The 27,760-nt window shown below is 44.8% G+C and overlaps 1 protein-coding gene across 1 annotated transcript in view; it reads left to right on the top strand.

Moving 5' to 3' along the window:
* LOC140476578 (serine/threonine-protein kinase PAK 4-like) overlaps nt 1–27,760 on the top strand; it is a 78,545-nt gene extending 50,785 nt beyond the window's left edge. Inside the window, exons 6-9 of the mRNA XM_072569389.1 lie at nt 1,579–1,705; nt 2,978–3,103; nt 8,508–8,642; nt 21,903–27,760. Coding sequence (XP_072425490.1) covers nt 1,579–1,705; nt 2,978–3,103; nt 8,508–8,642; nt 21,903–22,058 — 544 coding nt within the window. The 3' untranslated portion in view covers nt 22,059–27,760. The remainder of the gene's footprint in view (nt 1–1,578; nt 1,706–2,977; nt 3,104–8,507; nt 8,643–21,902) is intronic.

The raw sequence follows: 27,760 nt of genomic DNA, 5'->3' as shown, positions 1-27,760 counted from the left end.
AATTATCCAAATGCCCTATTATGACATCTTTATAGGGCAGGTAAGAGGCAACCACATTACTGTGGGCCTGGAGTCATACATTGGGCAGGGCAGAGACGAATTTCCTTCCCTCAAGTTCATTAGTGAACCAAATTTGATTTTGCAACAGTTGACAGTGGTTGCTATTAGACTAGTTTTTCTCTTTAAAAAAAAGAACGTTTCACCTGGTGGGATTTGAACTCACATCTCCAGAACATTAACTGAGTATACTGGATCATTCTTTGAGTGAAACTACCATCTACACCACCACTTCCCTGCAGTGAACTGGCTGGGGATTTGTACACAAAAGATAATTGAGAGACTCTCCGATTTCCTCGTGTCCTGTTAAACACGGAAGTTTGTAGAAAGTTACCATGTCAGGACATCTGCAGTCACAGGGAGAGTTTCCCAGCTCAGATTTGGGCATTCCAGTTTGAGCTGTTTACTGTTGACATTTCGCAAGGTTCGGCTATCAGGGCTGGTCATGATGTGAGGACTTCCTCATCCTCACAGACAATTCTCACACACAATCAACATGCTTGTTCCTGCATTATTTCCACCTGCACAGACATATTGGCACCTAGCTTTCCCCGTCAGCATTATATTCCAAGAACTGAGCGCAAACCCTGTCATTACTCCAGCTCACTTGATGTACTCCTTGTAATTAGATTCCAGCCTGCTGTTAGTCTGCACAATTACAAAGCAAAACCTGCTCAACCAGGTCCATTCGTTCACATAGTGGAATCTATAGGATAACTTGGTAAAGATATTTTAAATTATCTAGGATGGAGTGTAACTGAATAGAAACAGACTTATTTTAATGACTAAGTCTAAAGCACAAAGGATTAGAATATTGCTGATGTGGATGGCAAACATCAAGCTGTTGGGTTGGGTCCAATTTCAACAGCATTTGACCCAAGTAAATCTTCATCACATCAGTATTTGACCCTGACAGATGTCACTTTGGCCCCATTCACTCTCTGACCCCGAGGCTCACTCTCTGACCCCACTCATTCTCTGACCCCAGGGATGTCTTTGACCCCAGTTGCTCCCTGACCCCAGCAGGTTTCACTCTGACCTCAATCTCTCCCTGACCACCAGTTTCACTCTGATCCCAGTCATTCCCTAACCCCAAGTTTCACTCTGACCCCAGTCACTCCCTGACCCCAGATGACACTCTGACCCCAGTCACTCTCTGACCGCAACAAGTGTCACTCTGACCCCAGTCATTCCCTAACCCTAGGTTTCACTCTGACCCCAATCACTCCTTGACCCCAGATGTCACTCTGACCCCAGTCATCTCCTGACCACAGGTTTCACTCTAACCCTAGTCACTCCCTGTTCCCAGTCACTCCCTGACCCCAGGTGTCACTCTGACCTCAGTCACTCCCTGACCCTAGGTGTCATCCTGACCCTAGTCACTCCCTGACCCCAGGTGTCACTCTGACCCCAGCCACTCCCTGAACCCAGGTGTCACCCTGATCCACATCACATTCTCTATATGTTCCAATACCTGATAAATTATGTTTAGTAATTATCCTGAATTAATTGCTCAAACAGGATGGATGAGGAGCAGATCGCTACTGTTTGCCTGTCAATACTGAAGGCTCTGGCGTATCTCCATTCCCACGGTGTGATCCATCGAGACATCAAGAGTGACTCTATTCTGCTGACACTTGACGGACGGGTAAGAGGCAACTGTGCTCAAAGTTGTCGTCACAACCTTTCAAAACCGGGACAGTTACATGTTTGAGCACCCAGTGGCACGGTGCTCGGTGGCGGCACGGTGGCACAGTGGTTAGCACTGCTGCCTCACAGCACCAGAGACCTGGGTTCAATTCCCGCCTCAGGCGACTGACTGTGTGGAGTTTGCACGTTCTCCCCATGTCTGCGTGGGTTTCCTCCGGGTGCTCCGGTTTCCTCCCACAGTCCAAAGATGTGCAGGTCAGGTGAATTGGCCATGCTGAATTGCCCGTAGTGTTAGGTAAGGGGTAAAGGTAGGGGTATGGGTGGGTTACGCTTCGGCGGGGCGGTGTGGACTTGTTGGGCCGAAGGGCCTGTTCCCACACTGTAATGTAATGTAATCTAATCTAATCAGTGGAGGGCAGGCAGGTATGGGGTTGGACTCCCTACTAGGCCTGCTCTGGTTTGAGCCAATGGAGGATGATAGTGAGGGTGCTGGATTTCACTAGGAACTGGACTGCACAGACATTGGTCGTTGTCCACTCCATTTAGTAGCAAGCTGTAACTTTGTGACTGTGTCAGAAACAGCAGCCAGAAGAGCGGGGAGCTCTGAGGAAAACCTGCTGTCAGCACTTGAGGCAAATTTTAACCCAGAGAGAAATAAAACTGGATCTGGGTGAGACGGGAAGCAGACAGTTAGATACTCGCAAATTTGTCATGACCCTGACCTTTTCCAGTTTTTATGGTATTGTAATTATTTCCTGCATCTGATGATTCATTTCCACATGTCCAGATGACCCAGGCAGCAGCTAAAGGAATACTAGGGATGCTACAGCATTGCATTGCGGCTTGTGGGCTGAGAGGAACAGGGATGTTCGAGCCCTTTCCCCCACCATGGCACAGCGGGAGAACTTCTCACTCCCAGCTGAATTAATTGCCGTGCTGCAGTTCCTTGCAATGCCACCAGAGGCAGGGACCATTGTTGACAGTGCCCTTGGGAACTGGGGTACCACGTGTTGGTCTGAGATCCTGTCTGTTGGCTGAGATATGGCAGGCGTTTGGGTTCAGGAGGCTGAATTTAAGAAGCTCAATAGACCGATGGGCAGGCACGCCTGCTGACTGGGTTACCCATCCCTGGGTGGGGATGGGATTGGTATCTACAATCACTGGATTTTACAGTCCACCAGCAGCCCGACCTGCGTAAACCCACTGATAGGGCAAGTGTATAATCCACCCCTCTCTCGCGTTTACTCTCCATCTCTCTGTCTCTCTGAAGGTTAAGCTCTCAGACTTTGGGTTTTGTGCCCAAGTGAATGAGGAGATTCCAAGGCGTAGGTCTTTAGTTGGGACTCCGTACTGGATGGCTCCGGAAGTGATCGCCCGGTTACCATACGGACCAGAGGTAAATCCGGCTGGGGGTGGGAAGTGAGCGGGGAGGGGGTGCAAGAGCCAGCCAATGTCAGCAAGGGGAAGTGAGGTTGACCGGAGGTGTGAATAGGGGACTTGGGCAGTAGGTCAGGTCAGGCGAGATGGAGTTGGAGTGTAGCATCAGTAAGGGGAAGAGCTGTCACCAGCCACCCATTTCCTGAAACCAGGAAGACAATGCAATCGTTCGCAATCGAGTCACTATGAGATTCATTTTGAGGAGTTAGAGTTAGGAAGGGGACCTTCTAAAGAGAGATATAGAAAGGAGTAATTGTGGCCGATTAATTAAGAATATTAAAGAAAAGGATAGTGCAGGGAACCAGAGCTGGGACATGATATTAGAAGGAGGTCAGAAAGGTTAGATTACCCAACATGCTGCTAAGGACATTGGTGAAGCCTCTTCTGGAGTACTGTGTGCAGTTCTGGTAGCCCGGTTATAGGAAGGATGTCACTCAGCTGGAGAGCATTCGGAAATAATTTACCAGGATGTTACTGTGAATAGAGGGTTTAAGTTATAAACATAGACTGGATAGGCTGGAGCATGGGAGGTTGAGGGGTGACTTTATTGAGGTTGATAAAATCATGAGGGGCACAGATAAGGTAGGATATAGAACATGGAAACATAGAACATTACAGCACAGTACAGGCCCTTTGGCCCTTGATGTTGCGCCGACCTGTGAAACCAATCTAAGGGAGAAAGTGAGGACTGCAGATGCTGGAGATTGGAGCTGAAAATGTGTTGCTGAAAAAGCGCAGCAGGTCAGGCAGCATCCAAGGAGCAGGAGAATCGATGGTTCAGGCATGAGCCCTTCTAAAACCAATGGAATCAATCTAAAGCCCATCTAACCTGCACTATTCCATTCTCGTCCATATGTTTATCCAATGACCATTTAAATGCCCTTAATGTTGATGAGTTCACTACTGTTGTAGGTAGGGTAGTCCACGTCCTTGCTACTCTGAGTAAAGAACCTACCTGTGACATCTGTCCTATATCTATCACCCCTTAATTGAACGCTATGTTTCCTCATGCTAGCCATCACCATCTGAGGAAAAAAGGCTCTCCCTGTCCACCCTATCTAATCCTCTGATCATCTTGTATGCCTATTTTAAGTCACCTCTTCACCTTCTTCTCTCCAACCAAAACAGGCTCAAGTCCCTCAGCCTTTCCTCATAAGAACTTCCCTCCTAATAAATCTCCTCTGAACCCTTTCCAAAGCTTACACATCCTTCCTATAATGCGGTGACCAGAACTGTAGTGATACTCCAAATGCGGCCACACCAGAGTTTTATACAGCTACAGCATGACCTCATGGCTTTGAAACTCCAATGAAAGCTAACACACCATATGCCTTCTCAACAACCCTTTCAACCTGGGTGGCAACTTTCAGGGATCCATGTAAATGGACATTGAGATCCCTCTGCTCATCCACACTACCAAGAATCATACCATTAGCCCAGTATTCTATATTCTTGTTGCTCTTTCCAAAGTGAATCACCTCATACTTTTCCGCATTAAACTCCATTTGCCACCTCTCAGCCCAGCTCTACAGCTTATCCATGTCCCTCTGTAACCTACAACATCATTCTGCACTGTCCACAACTGTACCAACTTTAGTGTCATTTGCAAATTTATTAACCCATCCTACACATCCAGGTCATTTATAAAAATGACCAACAGCAGTGGCCCCAAAACAGGTCCTTGCAATACACCTCTAGTAACTGATCTCTAGAATGAACATTTCCTATCAACTATCACCATCTGTCTTCTTACAGCTAGCTATTTTCTGATCCAAACCACTAAATCACCCTCAATCCCATGTCTCCGTATTTTCTGCAATAACCCACCATGGGGAACCTTAACAAATGCTTTACTGAAATCCAAATACACCACATCAGCGGCTTTACCCTCATCCACCTGTTTGGTCACCTTCTCAAAGAACTCAATAAGGTTTGTGAGGCATGACCTACCCTTCACAAAACCGTGTTGACTATCCCTAATCAAATTATTCCTTTCTCGATGATTATAAATCCTATCTCTTATATTCCATTCCAAACCTTTGCCCACAACAGAAGTAATTATTGGCCTATAATTACCAGGGTTGTCTCTACTCCCCTTCTTGAACAAGAGGCAACATTTCCTATCCTTCAGTCTTCTGGCACTACTCCTGTAGATAATGACAACATAAAGATCAAAACTAAAGGCTCTGCAATCTCCTCCCTGGCTTCCCAGAGAATCCTCTGATAAATCCCATCTGGCCCAGGGGTCTTCCTCCTCGTGAACCTCAACCCTGTCTAGTCTAATAGCCTGTATCTCAGTATTCTGCTCAACAACATTGATTTTTTTTTCCTGTGTGAATACTGATGAAAAATATTTATTTAATGCCTCTCCACATAGAACTGGCCCTAATCTTACCCTAGTCATTCTTTTATTCCTGACATACCTATAGAAAGCTTTAGGATTTTCCTTGATCCTACCTGCCAAAGACGTCTCGTGTCCCCTCCTGGCTCTTCTTAGCTCTCCCTTTCAGTCTTTCCTGGCTAACTTGTCACTCTCCAGCGCCCTAACTGAGCCTTCATGTCTCATCTTGACGTAAGCCTCCTTCTTCATCTTCTTGATAAGAGGTACTAACGATGATCTTTTCCCTAAGGTGAAGGATTTCAAGACTTGTGGGTATATCTTCAAGTTGATAGGAGAAAAATTTAGAAAGGACATGAATCATAGAGATGTACAGCACAGAAACAGACCCTTCAGTCCAACTTATCCATGCCAACCAGATATCCTAAATTAATCTCGTCTCATTTGCCAGCGTTTGGCCCATATTCCTCCAAACCCTTCCTATTCATATACCCATTCTGATGTCTTTTAAATGTTGCAATTGTACTAGCCCCCACCACTTCCTCTGCCAGCTCATTCCATACCCTCCGCATGGAAAGGTTGTCCCCTTGGTCCCTTTAAATCTTTCCCCTCTCACCCTAAACCTATGCACTCTAGTTTTGGACTCCCCCAACCCAGGGAAAATACCTTGTCTATTTACCCTATCCATGCACCTCATGATTTTATAAACTTCTATAAGTTCACTCCTCAGCCTTCGACACTCCAGGGAAAACAGCCCCAGCCTGTTCAACCTCTCCCTATAGCTCAAACCCTCCAACTTTGGCAACATCCTTGTAAATCTTTTCTGAGCCCTTTCAAGTCTCACAACATCCTTCCTATAGCAGGGAGACCAGAATTGAATACAGTATTCCAACAGTGACCTAACTATTCTAAAAGTATCCTGTACTTCCGCAACATGACCTCCCAACTCCTGTACTCAATACTCTGATCAATAAAGGAAAACATACCAAACACCTTCTTCACTATCCTATCTACCTGTGACTCTACTTTCAAGGGGCTATGAACCTGCACTCCAAGGTCTCTTTGTTCAGCAACACTCCCCAGGACCTTACCCTGAATTGCCTTTCCAAAATGCAGCACCTCACATTTATCTAAATTGATTAGATTCCCTACAGAGTTGAAACAGGCAATTTGGCTCAACAAGTCCACACTGACCCTCCGAAGAGTAACCCACCCAGACCCATTTCCCTCTGACTAATGCACTTAACACTATGGGCAGTTTAGCATGGCCAATTCACCCTGACCTGTACATCTTTGGATTGTGGGAGGAAACTGGAGCACCTGGAGGAAACCCACACAGACACAGGGAAAATATGCAAACTCCATACAGACAGTTGCCTGAGGCAGGAATCGAACCTGGGTCCTCAGCACTGTGTCACTGCACTGCCAAATTAAAATCCATCTACTCAGCCCATCTGTCCATCTGATCAAGATCCTGTTGTACTCTGAGGTGACCTTTTCACTGGCCACCACACAACCAATTTTGATGTCTTCTGCAAACTTACTACCATATCTCCTATATTCACATCATAGATATTTATATAAATGACAAAAAGCAGGGGACCCAGCACCGATTCTTGTGGCACACCGTTGTTCACAGGTCTCCAGTCTGAAAAGCAATAATGGGAATGGTGATACAGGTTCAGAGGCCAGTTATGGGCTGAACTGAGGTGAAATCCTACCCTGGAATGTGGATGGGAGAGTTAGAATGAAGACAAACACAGACGTGTTAGGGCAAGGCTTGGGGGCAGTAGATCCCAGAGGCGAGATTTGAAAAGTAGCAAGATAAGGGGATGAAGGACCAAATCTCTGGCTCAGGGTTGGAGTCAACATGTGAACGTGACTGGGCTGCTCGTTGGATGCTGCCTGAACTGCTGTGCTCTTCCAGCACCACTAATCCAGTATTTGGTTTTCAGCATCTGCAGTCATTGTTTTTACCTAGAGGGAAAGTCAGATGACATTGGGCTGAACAGACATTAGAACCCTGTTCTGACCACGAGTGCAGTGCTGAGATCAAAGATCTAGAAGATACACGATAGAAGATTCTTAGAAAGCACCTTCGAAACCCACGACTACTTCCACCTAGAAGGACAAGTGCAGGAGATACATGGGAATACCACCACCTTCAAGTTGCCCCCCAAGCCACTCATCATCCTGACTTGGAACTATATCACCGTTCCTTCAATGGTCAAATGGCATGGTGGCTCAGTGTTAAGCACTGTTGCCTCATAGTGCCAGGGATCCAGGTTTGATTCCCACCTTGGGTGACTGTCTGTTTCACACTCCACTGTGTGGAGTTTGCACCTTCTCCCCGTGTCTGCGTGGGTTTCCTCCGAGTACTCCGGTTTCCTCCCACAATCCAAAGATGTGCAGGTCAGGTGAATTGCTAAATTGCCCATAGTGTTAGGTGCATTAGTCAGGGATAAATATAGGGTAGGGGACTGGGTCTGGGTGGGTTACTCTTCGAAGGTTCGGTATGGAGCAAGTGAGGACTGCAGATGCTGAAGATCAGAGCTGAAAAATGCGTTGCTGGAAAAGCGCAGCAGGTTTGGTGTGGACTTGTTGGGCCAAAAGGGCCTGTTTCCATACTGTAGGGAATCCAATCTAATCAAAACCTTGGAATTCCCTCCCTAAGGGCATTATGGGTCAACCAACACCAGGACTGCAGCGGGTCAAGAAGGCAGTTCACCAACACCTTCTCAAGGGACAACTAGGGATGGGCAATAAATGCTTGTCCAGCCAACGATATTCACATCCTAAAATGAATAAAAAAAACAAAATGGGCTGAAGTTTTTATGCGATGGGAGGGTGTTGCCTTGTGGACGCTTGGCACAGAGTATCCATAGTTCCACTGCCCAGAACCTGAGCTGCCATGTTGGTGCTGGTACGTTGTTGTAAAGTGCTCTCCAACATAATGGGCATGGCAACAGCTGTTGGTGGAACCTGAGAATGGAGACAAGTAGTAAAATGCTCCTTCATATTGTAGGTGGACATCTGGTCACTGGGCATCATGGTGGTGGAGATGATTGATGGAGAGCCCCCCTACTTCAGTGACTCTCCTGTCGAGGCTATGAAATTGCTGCGGGACAACTTGCCCCCCAGACCGAAGCTGGAACACAAGGTCAGTGCTCTAAATACCCTGACACCGAGATCCCAGGAAGGATGGGTCCCAAATCTAGGGAGTTTTGAATAATTAAAGCCAACACATCAACGATCTCACCAGCCACTTTCTTTAAGACCCTAGGATGAAGTCCATCTTGACCCAGGTATTTGTCAGCCCACAGTCCCAACCATTTACTCGGTATCACTTCTCTGGCTGTTCTAATTTTCCTGAGTTCCTCACTCCCTCACTTACATTTCTTAATTTATCTCAGCTGCAGCAACTTTTTCTCCACGTCAATTTTTAATATTCTGTCCAATCTTCTGATCTGCGATCTGTCTTTGAACAATTACATATACCTTTTTTTTAGTTTGGTCCTATCCTTAAACTTTCTAGTTAACCACAGCTGCGATCCCCATCCCGTTATCACTCTTTGGAATGTGTCTATTCTGAAATATCCCCTTTAAATATTTGCCATTGCATCTCTGTTGGCTCATCCTTCAACATTTTTTGTAAACTCACTACTGCCATCTCTGCTTTCATGCTTTCCAAATTGGCCTTATTTAAGTTTAAAATACAGTCTTTGACCCACTCCTCTCTCCCTCAAACTAAATATAAAATTCCATCAGACTATGGGTACCTTCACTATAAAATCATTCATTAGTCATATTTCTTTGCCCAGTACCAGGTCTACTGTTCTGGTCGGCTCCGGAACATGCTGTCCTAAGAAGTTATCTTAAAAACATTCTATGAGCTCTTCTGATTCTTTCTGATCTATATACAAATTTAAATCACCCAGGATTACTGCAGTGTCATTCTAATGAGCTGTATTATTTCCTCCTTTTCAATCCGTTGCCCTGTGGTTACTGTTACAGAATATGCTCTCTTTTTATCATTTCTCATCTCGACACAAACTGCTTCCACGTACTGGTTTCCTGAAATTCAGTCAACACTCTGTTCTACTAATACCACAATTAAGGCTCAAAACCAATATTTCACCTTTTCCCCACTTCTTGTCCTTTGTAACTGTCCTATATCTTTCAATATTCGATCTGCAAAATTCATGTCTCTGTAACGGCTACCAGATTGTACTTAATAATTTCTATTTGTGCTCCCAGTCCATCTGTTTCATTTTGAATGCTATGTAAATTCAGATAAACAATCTTCAATTCATATATTTTTTATTCCATGTTCTCTAGTTTAATTTCAGATATAAGCTCTCCACCCCTTCCTGTGTGCTTATCAGTTCCTGCTATAATAGCTTTCTGTTTTGTCTTCTCTTTTACATAACCATATCTTCCCAAATTTGATCCATTGGTCTCACTGTTTTTGTGTAAGGTCCTCTCTATTCCTCTAGTCAGGCAGCTGGCAAAAACAGTGGCCTCTGTGTGGTTCAGGTGGAGACTGTTCCAATGGTTCCAGTGTTCCCACTATTGGTTCCAGTTCCACACACACTGGAGCCCACTTCTCCCGTGCCGGTGTTTGACTCATGCATTCATCTCTCTAATCATATCGTGTTCCAGGTTTTGAGTCTTTTTAGCCAGCACACACAGTACCTGTCGATCTGCTGTCTTCATTTCTATCATCAAGAAAAACTGACTGAGAGGGATTTCTTTCTTCCCTCCTATCCTTCTATCTCTGCCTACTTTCTCTTCATGGTTGCATCCATATGCTGACGACCTTCACACTCAGCTCTCCTGCTTGTAACATCTCCCTTTTACTCGCAGCTTTCCTTTACGCCTACAAGCTGCATGGTTTTGGTTTTAACTTCCTTCTGATTGGCACTGTCTCCAGGCCAAGGGGTGTCAGGCCCTGTGAGCCAGTATCTCTTTTAGGCTAAGAAATTTGTATTTGACCCCTTAACAATTGATGCAAATGCTTAAAAGACCTTATCAAGCATTCTTAAACCTGATTACAGATGCCGTTGATATTTTACAAAAAATCTATTCTGTACTGGACTGTTTCTGAGTCAAAGTTAATCAGAGTAGAGACCTATATGTCTGGGGAAAGGGAGAATGAGTTGGACAGCTCTTTCACCCACTGTTAAATGGTAAAACCTTGGTGGGAGGGAGTGGGGGATGGAAGCATTGGTATAATGTTGCATCTATTTCTCCTCTGCCGGAGGGGGTTTAAGGAGTAAATACCAGGCTGTGGCTGTTAAGGCTTCTTTGCAATAATGAGGCAAAGGGAGGGTGGGATTCAGAGAACTGGAGGGTGAGGAGGTCCAGGGCTTGAGAAGGCTACAGGGATTTGGAGCACGGTGATGAACACACCCTGAGATGGGACTTGTACGAAGATGGGGATGAGAGTCATGATATCAATATAGTTCAGTCAGTGAGAGAATGGGGAGGATGAGAATCAATGCTGAGTGTGCAGAAGCCTGCAGTGGTGAAGGGGAGTGAGTCAGTTAGAGAGGAATGGGTTTCAGTGAGAGAGTTGGAATTATGAGGGACTTCTGCCGGGTAGACAGACAAATCAACTCTAGTGAATACATCACTAGGGAGGCACTACTTTCAAGTTGAGCTCCTTCACGATCTTGTGCCAGAACTTTAGATATCAGAAACTACTTTCTAAGTTGAGTTAAAAATGTGTAACTGGAATAGGGGTTGGTGCCGAGATCAGAATGTGTTCTGATGAGATGGATTCCACCCTGTGACACACTGTGGGCTGAGCCCCCCATTAATGGAGTGAGTCTCTCTTCCACAAACACTAGTGGATGCAGGGTTAGTCAATTTTAAATACATTTTTATTCAGCAAAGGTATTAAGGGATATGGACCAAAGGCAGTAACGTTCACACCACACCAATGCCACACTATCATCATCTCCAATAAGAGACAATCTAAGCACACTGCCGCTTAGCATTCAATAGTGTTACCATCACTGAATCCCCCACTATCAATATCTTTGGGATTACCCTTGGCTACAAACTCCGTTGGACTTGCCACATAAACACAGTGACTACTAGAGCAGGTCAGAGGCTAGGTTCCTGCAGCGAGTAACCCATGTCCTGTCTCCCTAAAGCCTATCCACCACCTACAAGGCACAAATCAGGAATGTCAAGAGGCTTGACACCATCCAGGACAAAACAACATAGAACATAGAACGTTACAGCACAATACAGGCCCTTCGGCCCTCGATGTTGCTCAACCTGTGAAAAGAATCTGATGTCCATCAACCTACACCATTCCATTATTATTCATATGTATTTCTAATGCCCATTAAATGCCTTTAACATCGGCAAGTCTACTACTGTTGGAGGCAGGCCGTCCCACACCCCTACTACTCTCTGAGTGAAGAAGCTACCTTAATATCTGTCCTAAATCTATCACCCCTCAATGTAAAGCTATGTCCCCTCGTATTAGCCTTCACCATCCGAGGAAAAAGGCTCTCATTGTCCACCCTATCTAACCCTCTGATTATCTTATACTTCTCGATTAGGTCACCTCTCAATCTTCTTCTCTCCAACGAAAACAGCCTCAGTTCTCTCAGCCTTTCCTTGTAAGACCTTCCTTCCGTACCAGGTAACATCCTAATAAATCTCCTCTGAACACTTTCCAAAGCTTCCACATCCTTCGTATAATGCGGTGACCAGAACTGCACGCAATACTCCAGGTGCGGCCTTACCAGTGTCTTGTACAGTGAAGCATGACCGCATGGCTCCTAAAATCAATTCCCCTACCAATAAATGCCAACACGCCATATGCCTTCATAACAACCCTATCAACCTTGGTGACAACTTTCAGGGATTTATGCACCTGGACACCAACTTCTGTCTGTTCATCTACACTGCCAAGAATTTTACCATTAGCCCAGTCCTCTGCATTCCTGATATTTCTGCCGAACTGAGCTACCTCACACTTTTCCCCATTAAACTCCATTTGCCACTTCTCAGCCCAACTCTGCATCTTATCTATGTCTCTCTGTAACCCACACCATCCTTCAGCACTATCTACAACTCTACCTACCTTAGTGCCATCTGCAAACTTACTAACCCATCCTTCTACGCCCACATCCAGATAATTGATAAAAATGACAAACAGCAGTGGCCCCAAAATAGATCCTTGCGGCACATCACTGGTAACTGAGCTGCAGGATGAACATTTCCCGTCAACCACCACCCTGACTTCTTTCAGCTAGCCAATTTCTGATCCAAATCGCGAAATCACCTTCAATCCTGAAACTCTGTATTTTGTGCAATAGCCTACCATGTGGAACCTTATCAAACGCCTTACTGAAGTCCATATACACCACATCAACCGCTTTACCTTCATCCACTTGTTTTGTCACCTTCTCGAAGAACTCAATAAGGTTATAGAGGCAAGACCTACCCTTCACAAAACCGTGTTGCCTCTCTCTAATAATTATAGATGATTATAAATCCTATCTCTTATAACCTTTTCCAATACCTTATCCACAACTGAAGTAAGGCTCACTGGTCTATAATTACCAGGGTTGTCTCGACTTTCCTTCTTCTAACTAGGGACAACATTTGCTATCCTCCAGTCTTCTGGCATTACTCCTGTCGACAATGATGACATCAAAATCAAAGCCAAAGGCTCTGCAATCTCCTCCCTGACTTCCCAGAGAATCCGAGGTTAAATCCCATCCGGCTCAGGGGTCTTATTGCTAAAACCTCCTCTTTGTCAATCTCAATCCCATCTAATCCTGTGGCCTGTATCTCTGTGTTCTCACTAACATTGCCCTTTTCCAACATGAATACTGACAAAAAGTATTCATGCAGCACTTCCCCTATGTCCTCAGATTCCACGCACAACTTTCCAATTTTTGATTGGCCCTAATTTTACTCTAGTCATTCTTTTATTTCTGGTGTACCTTACGGTTTTCCTTAATCCTATCTGCCAACCACTTCTCATGTACCCTCTTGGCTCTTCTTAGCCCTATCTTTTCTGGCTAACTTCTAACTCTTAAGCTCTCTAACTGAGCCTTCATGCCTCATCCTCACATAAGCCGCCTTCTTCCTCTTGCCAAGAGCTTCAACTTCTTTAGTAAACCATGGCTCCCTCTCTCACCAACTATCTTCCTGCCTGACAGGTACGTACTTATCAAGGACTCACAGTAGCTGTTCCTTGAATAAGCTCCACGTTTCAATTGTGCCCATCCCCTGCAGTTTCCTTCCCCATCCTATGCATCCTAAATCTTGCCTAATCGCATCATAATTGCCTTTCCCCAGTTAAACCTCTTTCCCTGCCCAATGCTATTGTAAACATATCCGAATTATGGTCACTATTGCCAAAGTGCTCATCTACCTCCAAGTCTAACAGCTAGCTGGGTTTATTCCCCAGTACCAAATCCAATATGGCATTGTCCCTTGTTGGCCTGTCTACATACTGTGTCAGAAAACCCTCCTGCTGACCCATCTAAACTACTTGAATTATAGTATTCCCAGTCAATATTGGGGAAGTTAAAGTCTCTCTAATAACTACCCTGTTACTCTTGCTCCTGATTGATTGGCACCAAATCTACAAAAATCCTCTTTCTCCACTACTCAGTGGCAGCAGTGTGTACCATCTACAAGCCACACTGCAGAAAGTCACCAAAGATGCTTAGACAGCACCTTTCAAACCGATGACCACTTCCATCTAGAAGGACAAGGGCAGCAGAGACATGGGAACACCACCACCTGCAAGTTCCCCTCCAAGTTACTCACCATCCTCACTTGGAAATGTATTGCCATTCTTCCACTGTCGCTGGGTCAAAATTCTGGAATTCTCTTTCTAAGGGCATTGTGGATCAAACAACAGCAGATGGACCGCAGTGGCTTATAAAGATAGCTCACCACCACCTTCTCAAGGGCAGCTAGGGATGGGAAATAAATGCTGACACAGCCAGTGATGCCCCAGTCTGCAAGTGAATTTTAAAAAATAGGGTTAGGCCATAGATCATCCATTATCTCATTAAATTGAACTGAATGTCCTATTGCAACCTACAACAGCCCTCCACACTATCCACTACTCCACCAACCTCTGTGGCATCAGCAAACTTACTAACCCACCCTTCCACTTCATCATCCAAGTCATTTATAAATATCAGAAAGAGCAGAGGTCCTAGAACAGATCCCTATCGCACACCACTGTCCACTGAGCTCCAGGCTGAATACTTCCCATCTACTATCACCCTCTGAAGAATGGACTTAGGAGAGCTAGAAGGGGGCATGAATATGCTTTAGTGGGTAGGATTAAGGAATGCCCCAAGGCATTTTACACTTATGTGAAGAACAAGAAGATTGCCAGAGAGAGGGTAGGGCCAATCAGGGATAGTGGAGGGAATGTGTGTCTGGAGTTGGAGGAGGTAGAAAAGGTCCTTAATGAATAATTTGCTTCAGTATTCACTACTGAGAGAGACGTTGGTGTTTGTGAGGACAGTTTGAAACAGACTGATGTGCTCAAACATGTCGATGTTAACAAGGAGGATGTGCTAGAAATCTGAAAAGCATAAGGATAAATAAGTCCCTGGGCCATACTCAGGAGGTGAGGTAAGAGATTGCTGCATCTTTGGCAATGATCTTTGTGTCCTCACTGTCCACTGGAGTAGATTGGAGGGTGGAAAATGTTATTCCCCTGTTCAAGAAAGGAAATAGGGATAACTACAGACCAACCAGTCTTACGTCTGTGGTGGGCAAATTATTGGAGAGGATTTTGAGAGACAGAATTTATGATTACTTGGAGAATGATAGTTTGATTAGAAATGGTCAGCATGGCTTTGTGAGGGGCAGGTCATGCCTCACAAACCTTACTGAATTCTTTGAGGATGTAACAAAACACATTGATGAAGGTAGAGCAATGGATGTGGTGTACATGGATTGTATCAAAGTGTTTGATAAGGTTCCCATGGTAGGCTCATTCAGAAAATAAGGAGGCAGAGGATACAGGGAAATCTGGTTATCTGGATACAGAATTGACTGGCCTATAGAATACAGAGGGTGGTAGTAAATGGAAAGTATTCAGCCTGGAGCTTGTTGACCAGTGGTGTTCCACAGGGATAGGTTCTGGGACCTCTGCTCTTTCTGATCTTTATAAATGATTTGGATGACAAAGTGAAAGGGTGGGTTAGTAAGTTTGCCAATGACATGAAGGTTAGTGGAGTGGTGGATAGTGTGGAGGGCTGTTGTAGGTTGCAACAGGACATTGACAAGATGCAGAAATCGGCTGAGAAGTGGCTGATGGAGTTCAACCTGGAAAGTGTGAAGTGATTCATTTTGGAAGGTCAAGTATGAATGCAGTTTGCAGGGTTAAAGGCAGGGTTCTTGGCAGTTTGGAGGAACAGAGGGATGTTGGGGTCCATGTTCATAGATCCCTCAAAGTTGACACCCACGCTGATAGAGTTATTAAGAAGGCATATGGTGTGTTGGCTTTCAGTAGCAGGGGATTACGTTTAAGAGTCATGAGGTTATGTTGCAGCTCTATAGAGTCCTGGTTAAACCACACTTGGAATATTGTGTTCATTTCTGGATGCCTCATTATAGGAAGGATATAGAAGCTTTAGAGAGGGTGCAGAGGAGATTTACCAGGATGTTACCTGCACTGGAGGGCATGTCTTATGAAGAAAGGTTCAGGGAGCTAGGGCTTTTCTCATTGGAGTGAAGAAGGATGAGAGGTGACTTGATAGAGGTGTATAAGATGATGAGTGGCACAGTTAGAGTGGATAGCCAGAGACTTTTCCCTAGGGTGGACATGGCTATCACGAGGGGCCATAATTTTAAGGTGATTGGGGGAAGGTTTAGGGGAGATGTCAGAGCTAGGTTCTTTACACAGAGAGTGGTCGGTCCATGGAATGCACTGCCAGAAGTGGCAGTAGAGTCAGTTACATTAGGGACATTTAAGCAGCTCTTGGATATGCACACAGAAGATAGTACAATGAATGGTGCTTGGTTAGTTTAATCTTAGAGTAGGATAAAAAGTCGGCATAATATCAAGGTCTAAAAGGCCTGTACTGTGCTGTACTGTTCTCTGGTGGGACAGGCTCGAAGGGCTGAATGGCCTATTTCTAATCAGGAGAAAAGCTCTGGCACTATCCTGATACCTTCAGTTTGCATCAAAATAACAAAAATTAGATCAGTGATGATTCCCTCTCCCATTCTTCTTGGGGTTGCTATGTATTCCTACATGGGGAAGTATGTAACACTGCCTCACAACACCTCAGCATCACTGTCCCAGCTATGTTTCCAAACGCTGTCCACAAAACGTCTATTGATGAAGTATTGCAGCCTCATCCCGCACATCGAGACCCTCCTTTCATACCCAAACTGTGGATCACACAACAGGGGATATGTGTCTCAGTCTGTCTCAATCATTACTTTCATCTCTGATTCACTACATCCAGCTGAATGCACAAGTGACACTGTTTCCTAATATGTATAAAATTGATAAGATTTTAAATATTCTTCTACTAGATAATTCAGAAATTTGATAGCAGCAGATTTAAATACTTAGTATTATTCTTTAGGTAGGGGTTGGAGGGAGCTATTACGTAAAAACAGTGGACAGTGCTTTCAACAAAGAAGCTTGGAATTCACTGTTCTATGTCTGTGGTCAGCAAAGTTTTGGAAAGAATTCTGAGGGATAGGATTTATAACTATTTGGCAAAGCATAGCATGGCTTTGTGAGGGGCAGGTCATGTCTCACAAATCTTACTGAGTTCTTTGAGGAGATGACAAGACAGGTCGATGAAGGTTGAGCAGTTGATGTGGTGTATATAGACTTCAGCAAGGCACTTGATAAGGTTCCCCATGGTAGACTCATTCATAAAGTGAATAAGTATGGGATACAGAAATTTAAGGGGACATAAATTTAAGGTGAAGGGTGGAAGGTATAGGGGAGATGTCAGGGGTGGGTTCTTTACCCAGAGAGTAGTGGGGGCATGGAATGCGCTGCCCGTGGGAGTGGTGGAGTCAGAATCATTGGCGACCTTTAAGCGGCATTTGGATAGGTACATGGATGGGTGCTTAATCTAGGTTAGAAGTTCGGCACAACATCATGGGCCGAAGGGCCTGTTCTGTGCTGTATTGTTCTATGTTCTATGTTCTATGTACAGGGAGATTTGGCTATCTGGATTCAGAATTGGCTGGCTGACAGAAGGCAGAGAGTGGTTGTAGATGGAAAGTATTCTGCCTGGAGGTCAGTATTGAGTGGGGTTCCACAGGGCTCTGTACTTAGGCCTCTGCTCTTTGTAATTTTTATAAATGACTTGGATGAGGAGGCTGAGGGGTGGGTTAGTAAATTTGCAGATTTGGAGGTGTCATCGATAGAATAGAGGGCTACTGCATTGCGACAAAGACAGGATGCAGAGCTGGGCTGAGAAATGGCAGACGGAGTTCAACCTGGATAAATGTGAAATGATGCATTTTGGAAGGTTGAATGCGAATGCTGAATATAGGAATTAAAGACAGGATTCTTGGCAATGTGGAGGAACAGAGGGATCTGGGTGTGCAAGTACATAGATCTCTCAAAGTTGCCACCCAAGTGGATAGAGTTGTTAAGAAATCATATGCTGTTTTGGCTTTCATTAACAAGGGGATCAGGTTTAAGAGCTGCGAGGTTTTGTTACAGCTCTACAAGTCCCTGGAATACAATGTCCAGTTCTGCTCACCTTACTATAGGAAAGATACAGAGGCTTTGGAGAGGGTGCAAAGAAAGGTTTACCAGGATGCTGCCTGGACTGGAGGGCTTGTCTTATGAAGAAAGGTTGAATAAGCTCAGACTTTTCTCTCTGGAGAGAAGGAGGAAGAGAGGAGACCTGATTGAGTATACAAGATAATGAGTGAAATAGATAGAGTCAATGGCCAGAGACTTTTCCCCAGGGCAGGTTTGACAGGTATGAGGAGTCATAGTTTAAAGATATTAGGAGGAAGGTATAAAGGAGATGTCAGAGGTAGGTTCTTTACGCAGAGAGTTGTGAATGCATGGAATGCGTTACCAGCGATGGTGGTGGAAGCAGAGTCACTGGGGACATTTAAGTGACTGCTGGACATGCACATGGTTAGCAGTGAGTTGAGGGGTGTGTAGGTTAAATTACTATATTTTACATTAGGATTAGACCTCGGCACAACATCGTGGACCAAAGGGCCTGTTCTGTGCTGTATTTTCTATGCTCTGTCTATGTTCTACCCCAGTCACTGTCCCAGACTATGTCTGCACACGGAGTCCACACTCACTGTACCAGACTGGGATAGATCGGGGCATTTGTACTGAGTGCTGTACAGTGCCACACATAGTGACACTGGACACAGATTCCACAGATACATGGAGCTAAAGCATCAGAAGGAATTTCTCACACAGGCACTCCCTGTGGAACAGGTACTGTTTGGGGCAGTCAATACTGAGCTTGCTACTAGGGTTTAACTGGCTGTTCTGGTTTGCCCAGATTGTGTACACGTGGTGTTTTACAGGATACTCAGAGAGTGCTGCCCTGGGTGATGGGAATACATTACATGCATTGCCATTCAGATTGGACATTACACTTCCTTCAGTACAGAATGTAAGGAGTCCCATTACACCTACAATCTACCGTACTGCAGCATTTGTGTGCATACAGCTATGTGCCAGTCCTTATCAAGTCACATTGTGGTCTCCCTGCATATCCCTAGCCAATATCCTAACCCCCACTTTCTACAAGATTGCCAATCTATTAATCATCCTTCATCTTTGGTGCTTTTGTCCCAATAAAATATTTCCAGTATGCTGTTCATCTTTGTTCCAAAACTACTGCCCGACTCCTTCCAATGCTCCCCCCCCACCGAACAAGTGGCAAAACCTCAGTTGTCACTGAGATGAGAGGTAACATACTGGTCTTTATTTTTGAGGATTTAAGTGTGGGAACAAAGGTATCTTAAAGCAATTAAATAACACCTTGGTGAAACCACACTTGGAATATTGTGTGCACTTTTGCATTGAATCATCACAGTGTGGAAGCAGCCCATTCGAACATCAAGTTCACAGGGACTCTCCAGAGAGTATCCCTCCCAGACCCACCCCATCCCTCTCACCCCACATTTCCCAAGGCCAATCTACCTAACCTGCACATCTTTGGACTGTGGGAGAAAACTGAAGCACCTGGAGGAAACCTGCACTAACACAGGAAGAATGTTCCTGGCACTGTGAGGCAGCACTGCTAACCACTGAGCTACCATGAAACCCATATCTCCTTACCTCAGGAAAGAAATAGTGGTCATGGAAAGAGTGCAGCAAAGGTTCATTGAACTAACTCCTTGGATGGAGAGATCATCCGAAGAGCAAGATGAAATAGACCGGTAATATATTCTCTGGAGTTTAGAACAAAGAACATTACAGTGCGGGAACAGGCCCTTCAGCCCTCCAAGCCTGCGCCGATCCAGATCCTCTATCTAAACCTGCTGCCTGTGTCCCTTTGCTCCCTGCCCATTCATGTATCTGATGAGATACATCTTAAATTATGCTAACGTTCCCGCCTCTACCACCTCTGCTGGCAACACATTCCAGGCAGCACCACCCTCTACGTAAAGAATTTTCCAAGTATATCTCCTCTAAACTGTTCCCCTCTCACTTTGAACTCATGACCCCTAATAATTGAGTCCTCCATTGTGGGAAAACGTTTCTTGCTATCCACCCTAAATACACCTCTCATGAATTTGTAGGCCTTATTTAAGTACTCCCTCAATCTCCTTCTTTCCAATAAAAATAATCCTAATCCACTCAACCTCCCCTCATAGCAAGCACCCTCCATACCAGGCAACATCGTGGTGAACCTCCTCTGCACCCTCTCCAAAGCATCGACATCCTTTCGGTCATGTGGTGACCAGAACTGTACTCAGTATTCCAAATGTGTCCGAACCAAAGTATTAAACAATTGTAACATGACCTGCTAACTCTTGTGCTCACTACCCCCTCCAATGAAGGAAAGCATGCAGTATGCCTTCTTGACCACTCTACTGACCTGAGTTGCCACCTTCAGGGAGCAATCGATCTGAACACCCAGATCTCTTTATCAATTTTCCCCAGGACATTTCCATTTACTGTATAGTTCACTCTGGAATTGAATCTTCCGAAATGCATCACCTTGTATTTGTCTGGATTGAACTCCTTCTGCCATTTCTCTGCCCAACTCTCCAATCTATCTATATTCTGTTGTATTCTCTGACAGATGCCTTCACGATCTGCTTCTCATCAATCTTAGTGTCATCTGCAAACTTGCTCATGAGGCAACCTACACCTTGCTCCAAATCATTTATGGGATATCACAAACAACAGTGGTTCCAGCAAGGATCCCTGTGGGACACCATTGGTCACAGGTTTCCATTTTGAGAAGCACCCTTCCACTACTACTCTATGTCTCCTGTTGCCCAACCAGTTCTCTATCCATCTAGCGAGAACACCCTGGGCCCCATGTGACTTCACCTTCTTCATCAGCCTACCATGGAGAACCTTATCAAACGCCATGCAGGTTTATGACATCCACATCCCTTCCCTCATCAATCAACTTTGTCACCTCTTCAAAGAATTCTATTAGGTTTGTAAGACATGACCTTCCCTGCACAAAACTATCCTCCCTATCATCGATAAACCCATTTTCTTCCAAATGGGTATAATCCAGTCCCTTAGTATCTTCTCCAGTAGTTTCCCCACCACTGACATCAAGCTCAAGACGATGAATGGGAAGTGATTTCCTTCAAATGTAAAAACACGAGGATCCATGAAGAATATTTCCCCTGGCTAGGATCTAGAATCAGGGGGCTTTCAAAGTAAGGGGTCTTTGGGACAGAGCTGGGGAGGAATTTCTTCACTCAGTGGAGCTGATACTATGGGATACTCCTCACCAGAGACCTTGGAAGCTTCGTCATTGAATATGTTCAAGACCGAGATTAGTAGATTTTTTTCACATATTAAACGCATCAAGGAATACAGGGATAGTGAGAGAAATGGTTTAGAAGATTATCTCTGATCTTGTTGAATGGTGTCAAAGAGGTCAATGGCCTCCTCCTCTGTTCTGAGACCAAGAGACCATTGGCTGTTCTGTTTGTCCTTGTCCATTTCTTTGTGGATTCTTCCTGTTCCACAACCCCCCCACCTCCACCCCCACCACTCTCGGCGCCTGCAAGTCACCCCCTCAACTGATAGTCACCAAAACCCCAGCCACCCAGTTTTCCCCCCTGAGCCGCAGGTGGGAATTAGCTCTGCTATCCTCAGGTGCCTCTGTGAAGTCAATACGGTAGGGAATTCCAACTGGGCTGCTGCTCCCCTCTGCTCCGATTGCTCATTAACTGCTTCCTGATGTTTCTTCTCCTGCAGGTCTCCCCGATTCTCAGGGACTTCATCAGCTGCATGCTTGTCCACGATGTGACAGAGAGAGCCACGTCCATTAAGCTGCTCGAACACCCGTTTCTGCTCCAGGCTGGTTCTCCAGACTGCCTCATCGCCTTGATCCAGGGCTGCAGCCTGCGATGAAGATGCTGGAAGACTTCATAGTTCCACAGGAATGTGTCACTCTGTCCTCAGAGGGTCAATGCTCCAGGTGCAAGGTTTGTACCAAAAGAAGAGATGGACGCTGGACCCACAAACACTGACTCTCACTGGGACACAGTCCCATACACACACTGACCCTCACTGGGACACAGTCCCATACACACACTGACTCTCACTGGGACACAGTCCCATATACACACTGACTCTCACTGGGACACAGTCCCATACACACACTGACTCTCACTGGGACACAGTCCCATATACACACTGACTCTCACTGGGACACAGTCCCATATACACACTGACTCTCACTGGGACACAGTCCCATCCACACACTGACTCTCACTGGGACACAGTCCCATCCACACACTGACTCTCACTTGTGCACAGTCCCATATACACACTGGCTGTCACTGGGACACAGTCCCATACACACACTGACTCTCATTTGTGCACAGTCCCATATACACACTGGCTGTCACTGGGACACAGTCCCATACACACACTGACTCTCACTGGGACACAGTCCCATATACACACTGGCTGTCACTGGGACACAGTCCCATACACACACTGACTCTCACTGGGACACAGTCCCATACACACATACTGACTCTCCACTGGGACACAGTCCCATATACACATTGACTCTCACTGGGATACAGTCCCACACACTCTCACTGCCTCTCACTGGGATACAGTCCCATATACACACTGCCTCTCACTGGGACACAGTCCTATATACACACTGACTCTCACAGGGTCACAGTCCCATATAAACACTGACTCTCACTGGGACACAGTCCCATACACATTGCGTCTCACTGGCACACAGTCCAATAGACACACTGCCTCTCACTGGGGCACAGTCCCATATACACACTGACTCACTGGGACACAGTCCCATACACACTGCCTCTCACTGGGACACAGTCCCATACACACACTGCCTCTCACTGGGACACAGTCCCATACACACACTGCCTCTCACTGGGACACAGTCCCATTCACACACTGACTCACTGTGGTACAGCTCCCACCCATTCACACTGACTCTCAGTGGGATACAGTTCCACACACACTGTCTTTTTGTCACATGGATCTGCTTGCAAACAGTGTGGTGCCATTGTCGGTTCTCTTTGGTACCTCTGTGTGTTGTTGACTTTTCCAGTAGGTGGCAGTGTATAGCTAGATTCCCACACCTTCTCTCAGCTTATATCTACTCTTTCTGACCTCAATAAATTGTTACAAGGACCTTCAATTCTAGAGGTTCCTAAGTACTGTGATCCATTGACAGACATGACTGTATGAGAAGGCCCCATATATAATGCAGGGGCATATGTTACATGCTCGCTGCCTTCAGCAAGAACTGCATTTATTCCTATTCTCTACACATCACCCAGAGTCTTGTTTTGACACATGGTCTTGAAATCGATAGGAGATTCTACACTCTGGGGCTGGTGATGCAGATGATGAATTTGTATCTTCCCTGTATTCCTGATACAAGCCGGTCTCGCAATTGTGTTTCTGTTTAAAAAGTATGCTGTCCAAAGTATCCATTCCAGTCGCAGTGGTGGATCAATATCTCCCAGAGGTGGACACACCAAGCCATTGCAGATGGTTCACCAGCGTGGCTTCAAATTTCATTTGTCACAAAAAATGAATCATTGCGTTTACATATTTAGAAGGGCAGGCAGCACTATGCGACCTCTGATCTGCAAAGGACTAAGCTGGGGGTATTTTGTGTGACTATGTTGTATTTTCTGATTGCCTGTAACGTGTGGACTGTGTAAAGCTGTATTGTGTACACCAACAGTGCGCGGTGTTCCATAGACTGATTTTAAAAAAGAATCTCTGTTTAGATTGCACAGTGTTAGCAAACCTTCACAGCCCATGATGTGATAGAAATGAAATGACAAACTCATTGTTGAACTTGATTGGAAGAATTAAGGGGTTGAAATGAGAGAACTGTGATGTTTTTGATGATTTCAGAAAATCTGTCAGTTTGGTCAAGTGTGACATCTCTACCCACAACAGTGCTGTAACACTGTAACCCCAGGTAATACTGTAACACCAGATCATACGGTAATACTGTAACACTAGATAACACTGTAACACCAGGTAATACAGTAACACCCAATCATACTGTAACACCAGGTAATACTGTAACACTCGATCATAATGTAACACTAGATCATGCTGTAACACCAGGTAATACTGTAACACTGATCATACTGTAACACTAGATCACACTGTAATACCACGTAACACTGTAATACCAGGTAATACTGTAACACCAGATCATACTGTAACACCAGATTACATTGTAACACCAGATCATACTGTAATGCCAGATCATACTGTAACACCGTGTAATACAGTAATACCTAATCATACTGTAATACCAGGTAATACTATAACACCCGATCATAATATAACACCAGATCATACGGTAACACCAGGTAATACTGTAAAACCAGATAACACTGTAACACCAGGTAATACAGTAACACCCAATCATACTGTAACACCAGGTAATACTGTAACACCCGATCATACTGTAACACCAGATAACACTGTAACACCAGGTAATACTGTAACACCCGATCGTACTGTAACATCAAGTAACAATGTAATACCACATAACACTGTAATACCAGGTAATACTGTAACACCCGATCGTACTGTAACATCAGGTAACAATGTAATACCACATAACACTGTAATACCAGGTAATACTGTAACACCAGATCATACTGTAACACCAGATTACATTGTAACACCAGGTAATACTGTCATACCAGATCATACTGTAACACTAGATAATACTGCAACACCATATCATACTGTAATGCAAAGGGTCGGATCTCCTCAATTCATTTTATTCCCATTCTTTTTGATCCACTTCACTTGCTGTATTTGTTAAACACCTTCGATCTTTCCATTTCATTGTAAGTAAGTATGTTGATTTAACTACAGAATGATAACAGGACAGGAGGAAGCCATTCTGGCCGGTGAACAAACAATTCACCGTATTCCATCCCCCTTCTCCCCAAAGCCCTACACATTCTTCCTTTTCAGATAACAATCCAACTCCCTCCTGAAAGCTATGATTGTGCTCATCTCTGCCACACTCTCAGGTCACACATCCCAACCATTTGCTGCAATACTTTGTCATGTCGCTGTTGCTTCCTTCATCAATTCCCTGAAATCCTTTGGTTCTCCATCCCATCTGTGAAGCATTGCTGAGATATTGGACCGCAGTTGAGCACAGAATGAGAGTGGATTCTCAAAGCTAGAAAGCAATAGCAACGGAAATGCAACATTGTTGATGCCCCAGAACTAACCTGACCACTTGTTGAGCTATTCAGCAACAACATTGACATCTATCCAAACTGGGCATCACTGAGCAGGTTATTGATGAGCAGGTTACTGCTTGATAGCACAGTTGATGATATTTTCAATCACATCACTGATGTGGCAGTAATTGGCCAGGTTGAATCTTTCCTGCTTTTTAGTATACAGGACATACCTTGGCAATTTTCCACATTGTCAGGTAGATGCCAGTGTTGTAAGTGTAATGGAACAGCTTGGTTAGGGGAGTGGCAAGTTCTGGAGCACAAGTCTTCAGTACTATTGCTGTAATGTTGTCAGGAGGATTGATGGCTTCGTAGTAACAGTGCTGGGGGAATGTAATCTAGAGGCCGGGACCAATGTTCTGGTGATGTGCATTCCGATCCCACCATGACATTTCAGGGGGTGGGTGGTATTTTAATTCAATTTGTGAAATTAAATCTGGAATAAAACGCTTTCCTCATTAATTATGGGCAGCACGGTTGCAAAGTAGTTAGCTTTGCTGCCTCACAGTGCCAGGGACCCAGGTCCGATTCCATCTTCAGGTGACTGTCTGTGTGGAGTTTGCACATTCACCCTGTGTCTGTGTGGGTTTCCTCCGGGTGTTCCGGGTTCCTCCCACAATCCAAAGATGTGTTGGTTACGTGGATTGGCCATTCTAAATTATCCCGTAGTGTCCAGGGGTGTGCAGGCTAGATGGGTGAGCCAAGGGAAATACAGGGATTGGGTGGGTCTGGGTAGAATGCTCTTTGGAGGTTTGGTGTGGACTCAATGGGCTGAATGGCCTGCTTCCACACTGTAGGGATTGAATGATTTTATTAACAATGATCGATGTAAACATCTATCTGGTTTACAGCTGCCTCCCAGAAACAATACTGCTGTCCTTTTCAAGTCTGGCCTATATTGTCACTCCTGACCCATAGTGATAATGGTTACTACCCCAGGGCAACTAGGGGAGGGCAACCTTTGCCAGTGGAGCTCACATCCTAAGGGTAACAAGAAGGGTCCAATATACTCACCTGTTTCTTCATATCACCTGAGTGAATCTGATAGAAGACAGGCCCTAGGATTAGGCCAAGATGGATCATCCACTCTGCATTTCTGGTTTGATTGCAGTCCCTATAAAGAGCCAATCTCAATTTTCCATTTCTCAAGCTCTGTAATTTCTTGTATTAGTGCTTCAGATATGTTTCTTTTCTTTTTCATCAACTGAGGATTTCCTCCCCACTAATAGTTAACAGAGCCTCGATTGTATCCGTCCTTTTTCACCATCTGCTGTCACCCCTTCCCCTTTCTCCCAGAATCATCATAGTGACTCCCCTTTGATCCAACCCAGCAACCTTCATACTCATCCTCCAACAGTTCCCATCACCTCCAACAGGATCGTGCTGCCAAACACATCTCCCCCTCCTCCCCTTTCCATATTCAAAGGGGACTCTGCACACAGGTCAGTCACTGATCTACTATTCAGTCACCTCCAATTTGCTGTCTCCTACCTCTGACATCTTTCTATGAAAGAATTGAAAGGGTGCAACATTTTACACTCCCCACCCTCCTCCAGCTAAAACAAAGATTTATTTGTTCGGAAGAAGAGTCATACCTGGCTCAAAATGTTAACTGAGTTTCTCCAGTACTTTTTGTTTCTATTTCAGATTGCCAGTGTCCACAGTATTTTGCTTTGATTTGACATTTAGTTGTTCTTCCTTTATTTATTTTTATTTTCAACTCCTTTCTGAAGATGCAGTTATGCAAAATATTAATTTATAATATCATTGACTGGACACATAAATATCTTGGACTTTACGAAAAGAAAACTTTGCAAAGCAAAATACTGCAGCATTTATGTCATATGTACAAGAAACAAATTGCTTGGACTGAGACACCATTTTTGGAGCAAGTTTACATGACCCAGTTTGTAATTGGAAAAGGTATTAGATTTGAATGTAAAGTCAGCCCGAAGCAACCACTTTCTCTGAAATCATTTTCATCAAAGGATATGAGTTGTAAACCAAATGGAAAATCTGGAATGTTCCTAAATGAGAATTCCGAACCTACTATCACTGTCTCCAGAAAAGCTTCTGCAGCCAGTGGTAACTGAGACAGGAACACATCTCACTGCCAGCAGCTTGCATGCACAGTGACTTTACTCAAGCCAACATTTGGACAACGCGTCACATTAGTTTTTTTCTCCCCCCCTGCCCCATAGATTTAACTGTTATTTGTCCAAAGTCATTACTCTGTGGAGTTTTATTTCAGGTTTGGAAATTGTGTGATTGTGACTTTTCAAGACTAATTGTATATATTTGCACAGTTTAAATCTTTTGGTAATA

The sequence above is a fragment of the Chiloscyllium punctatum genome, chromosome 4 (genome assembly GCF_047496795.1).
Source record: "Chiloscyllium punctatum isolate Juve2018m chromosome 4, sChiPun1.3, whole genome shotgun sequence".
Taxonomy (NCBI): Eukaryota; Metazoa; Chordata; class Chondrichthyes; order Orectolobiformes; family Hemiscylliidae; genus Chiloscyllium; species Chiloscyllium punctatum.
This window is presented reverse-complemented; position numbering and strand designations above follow the sequence as displayed.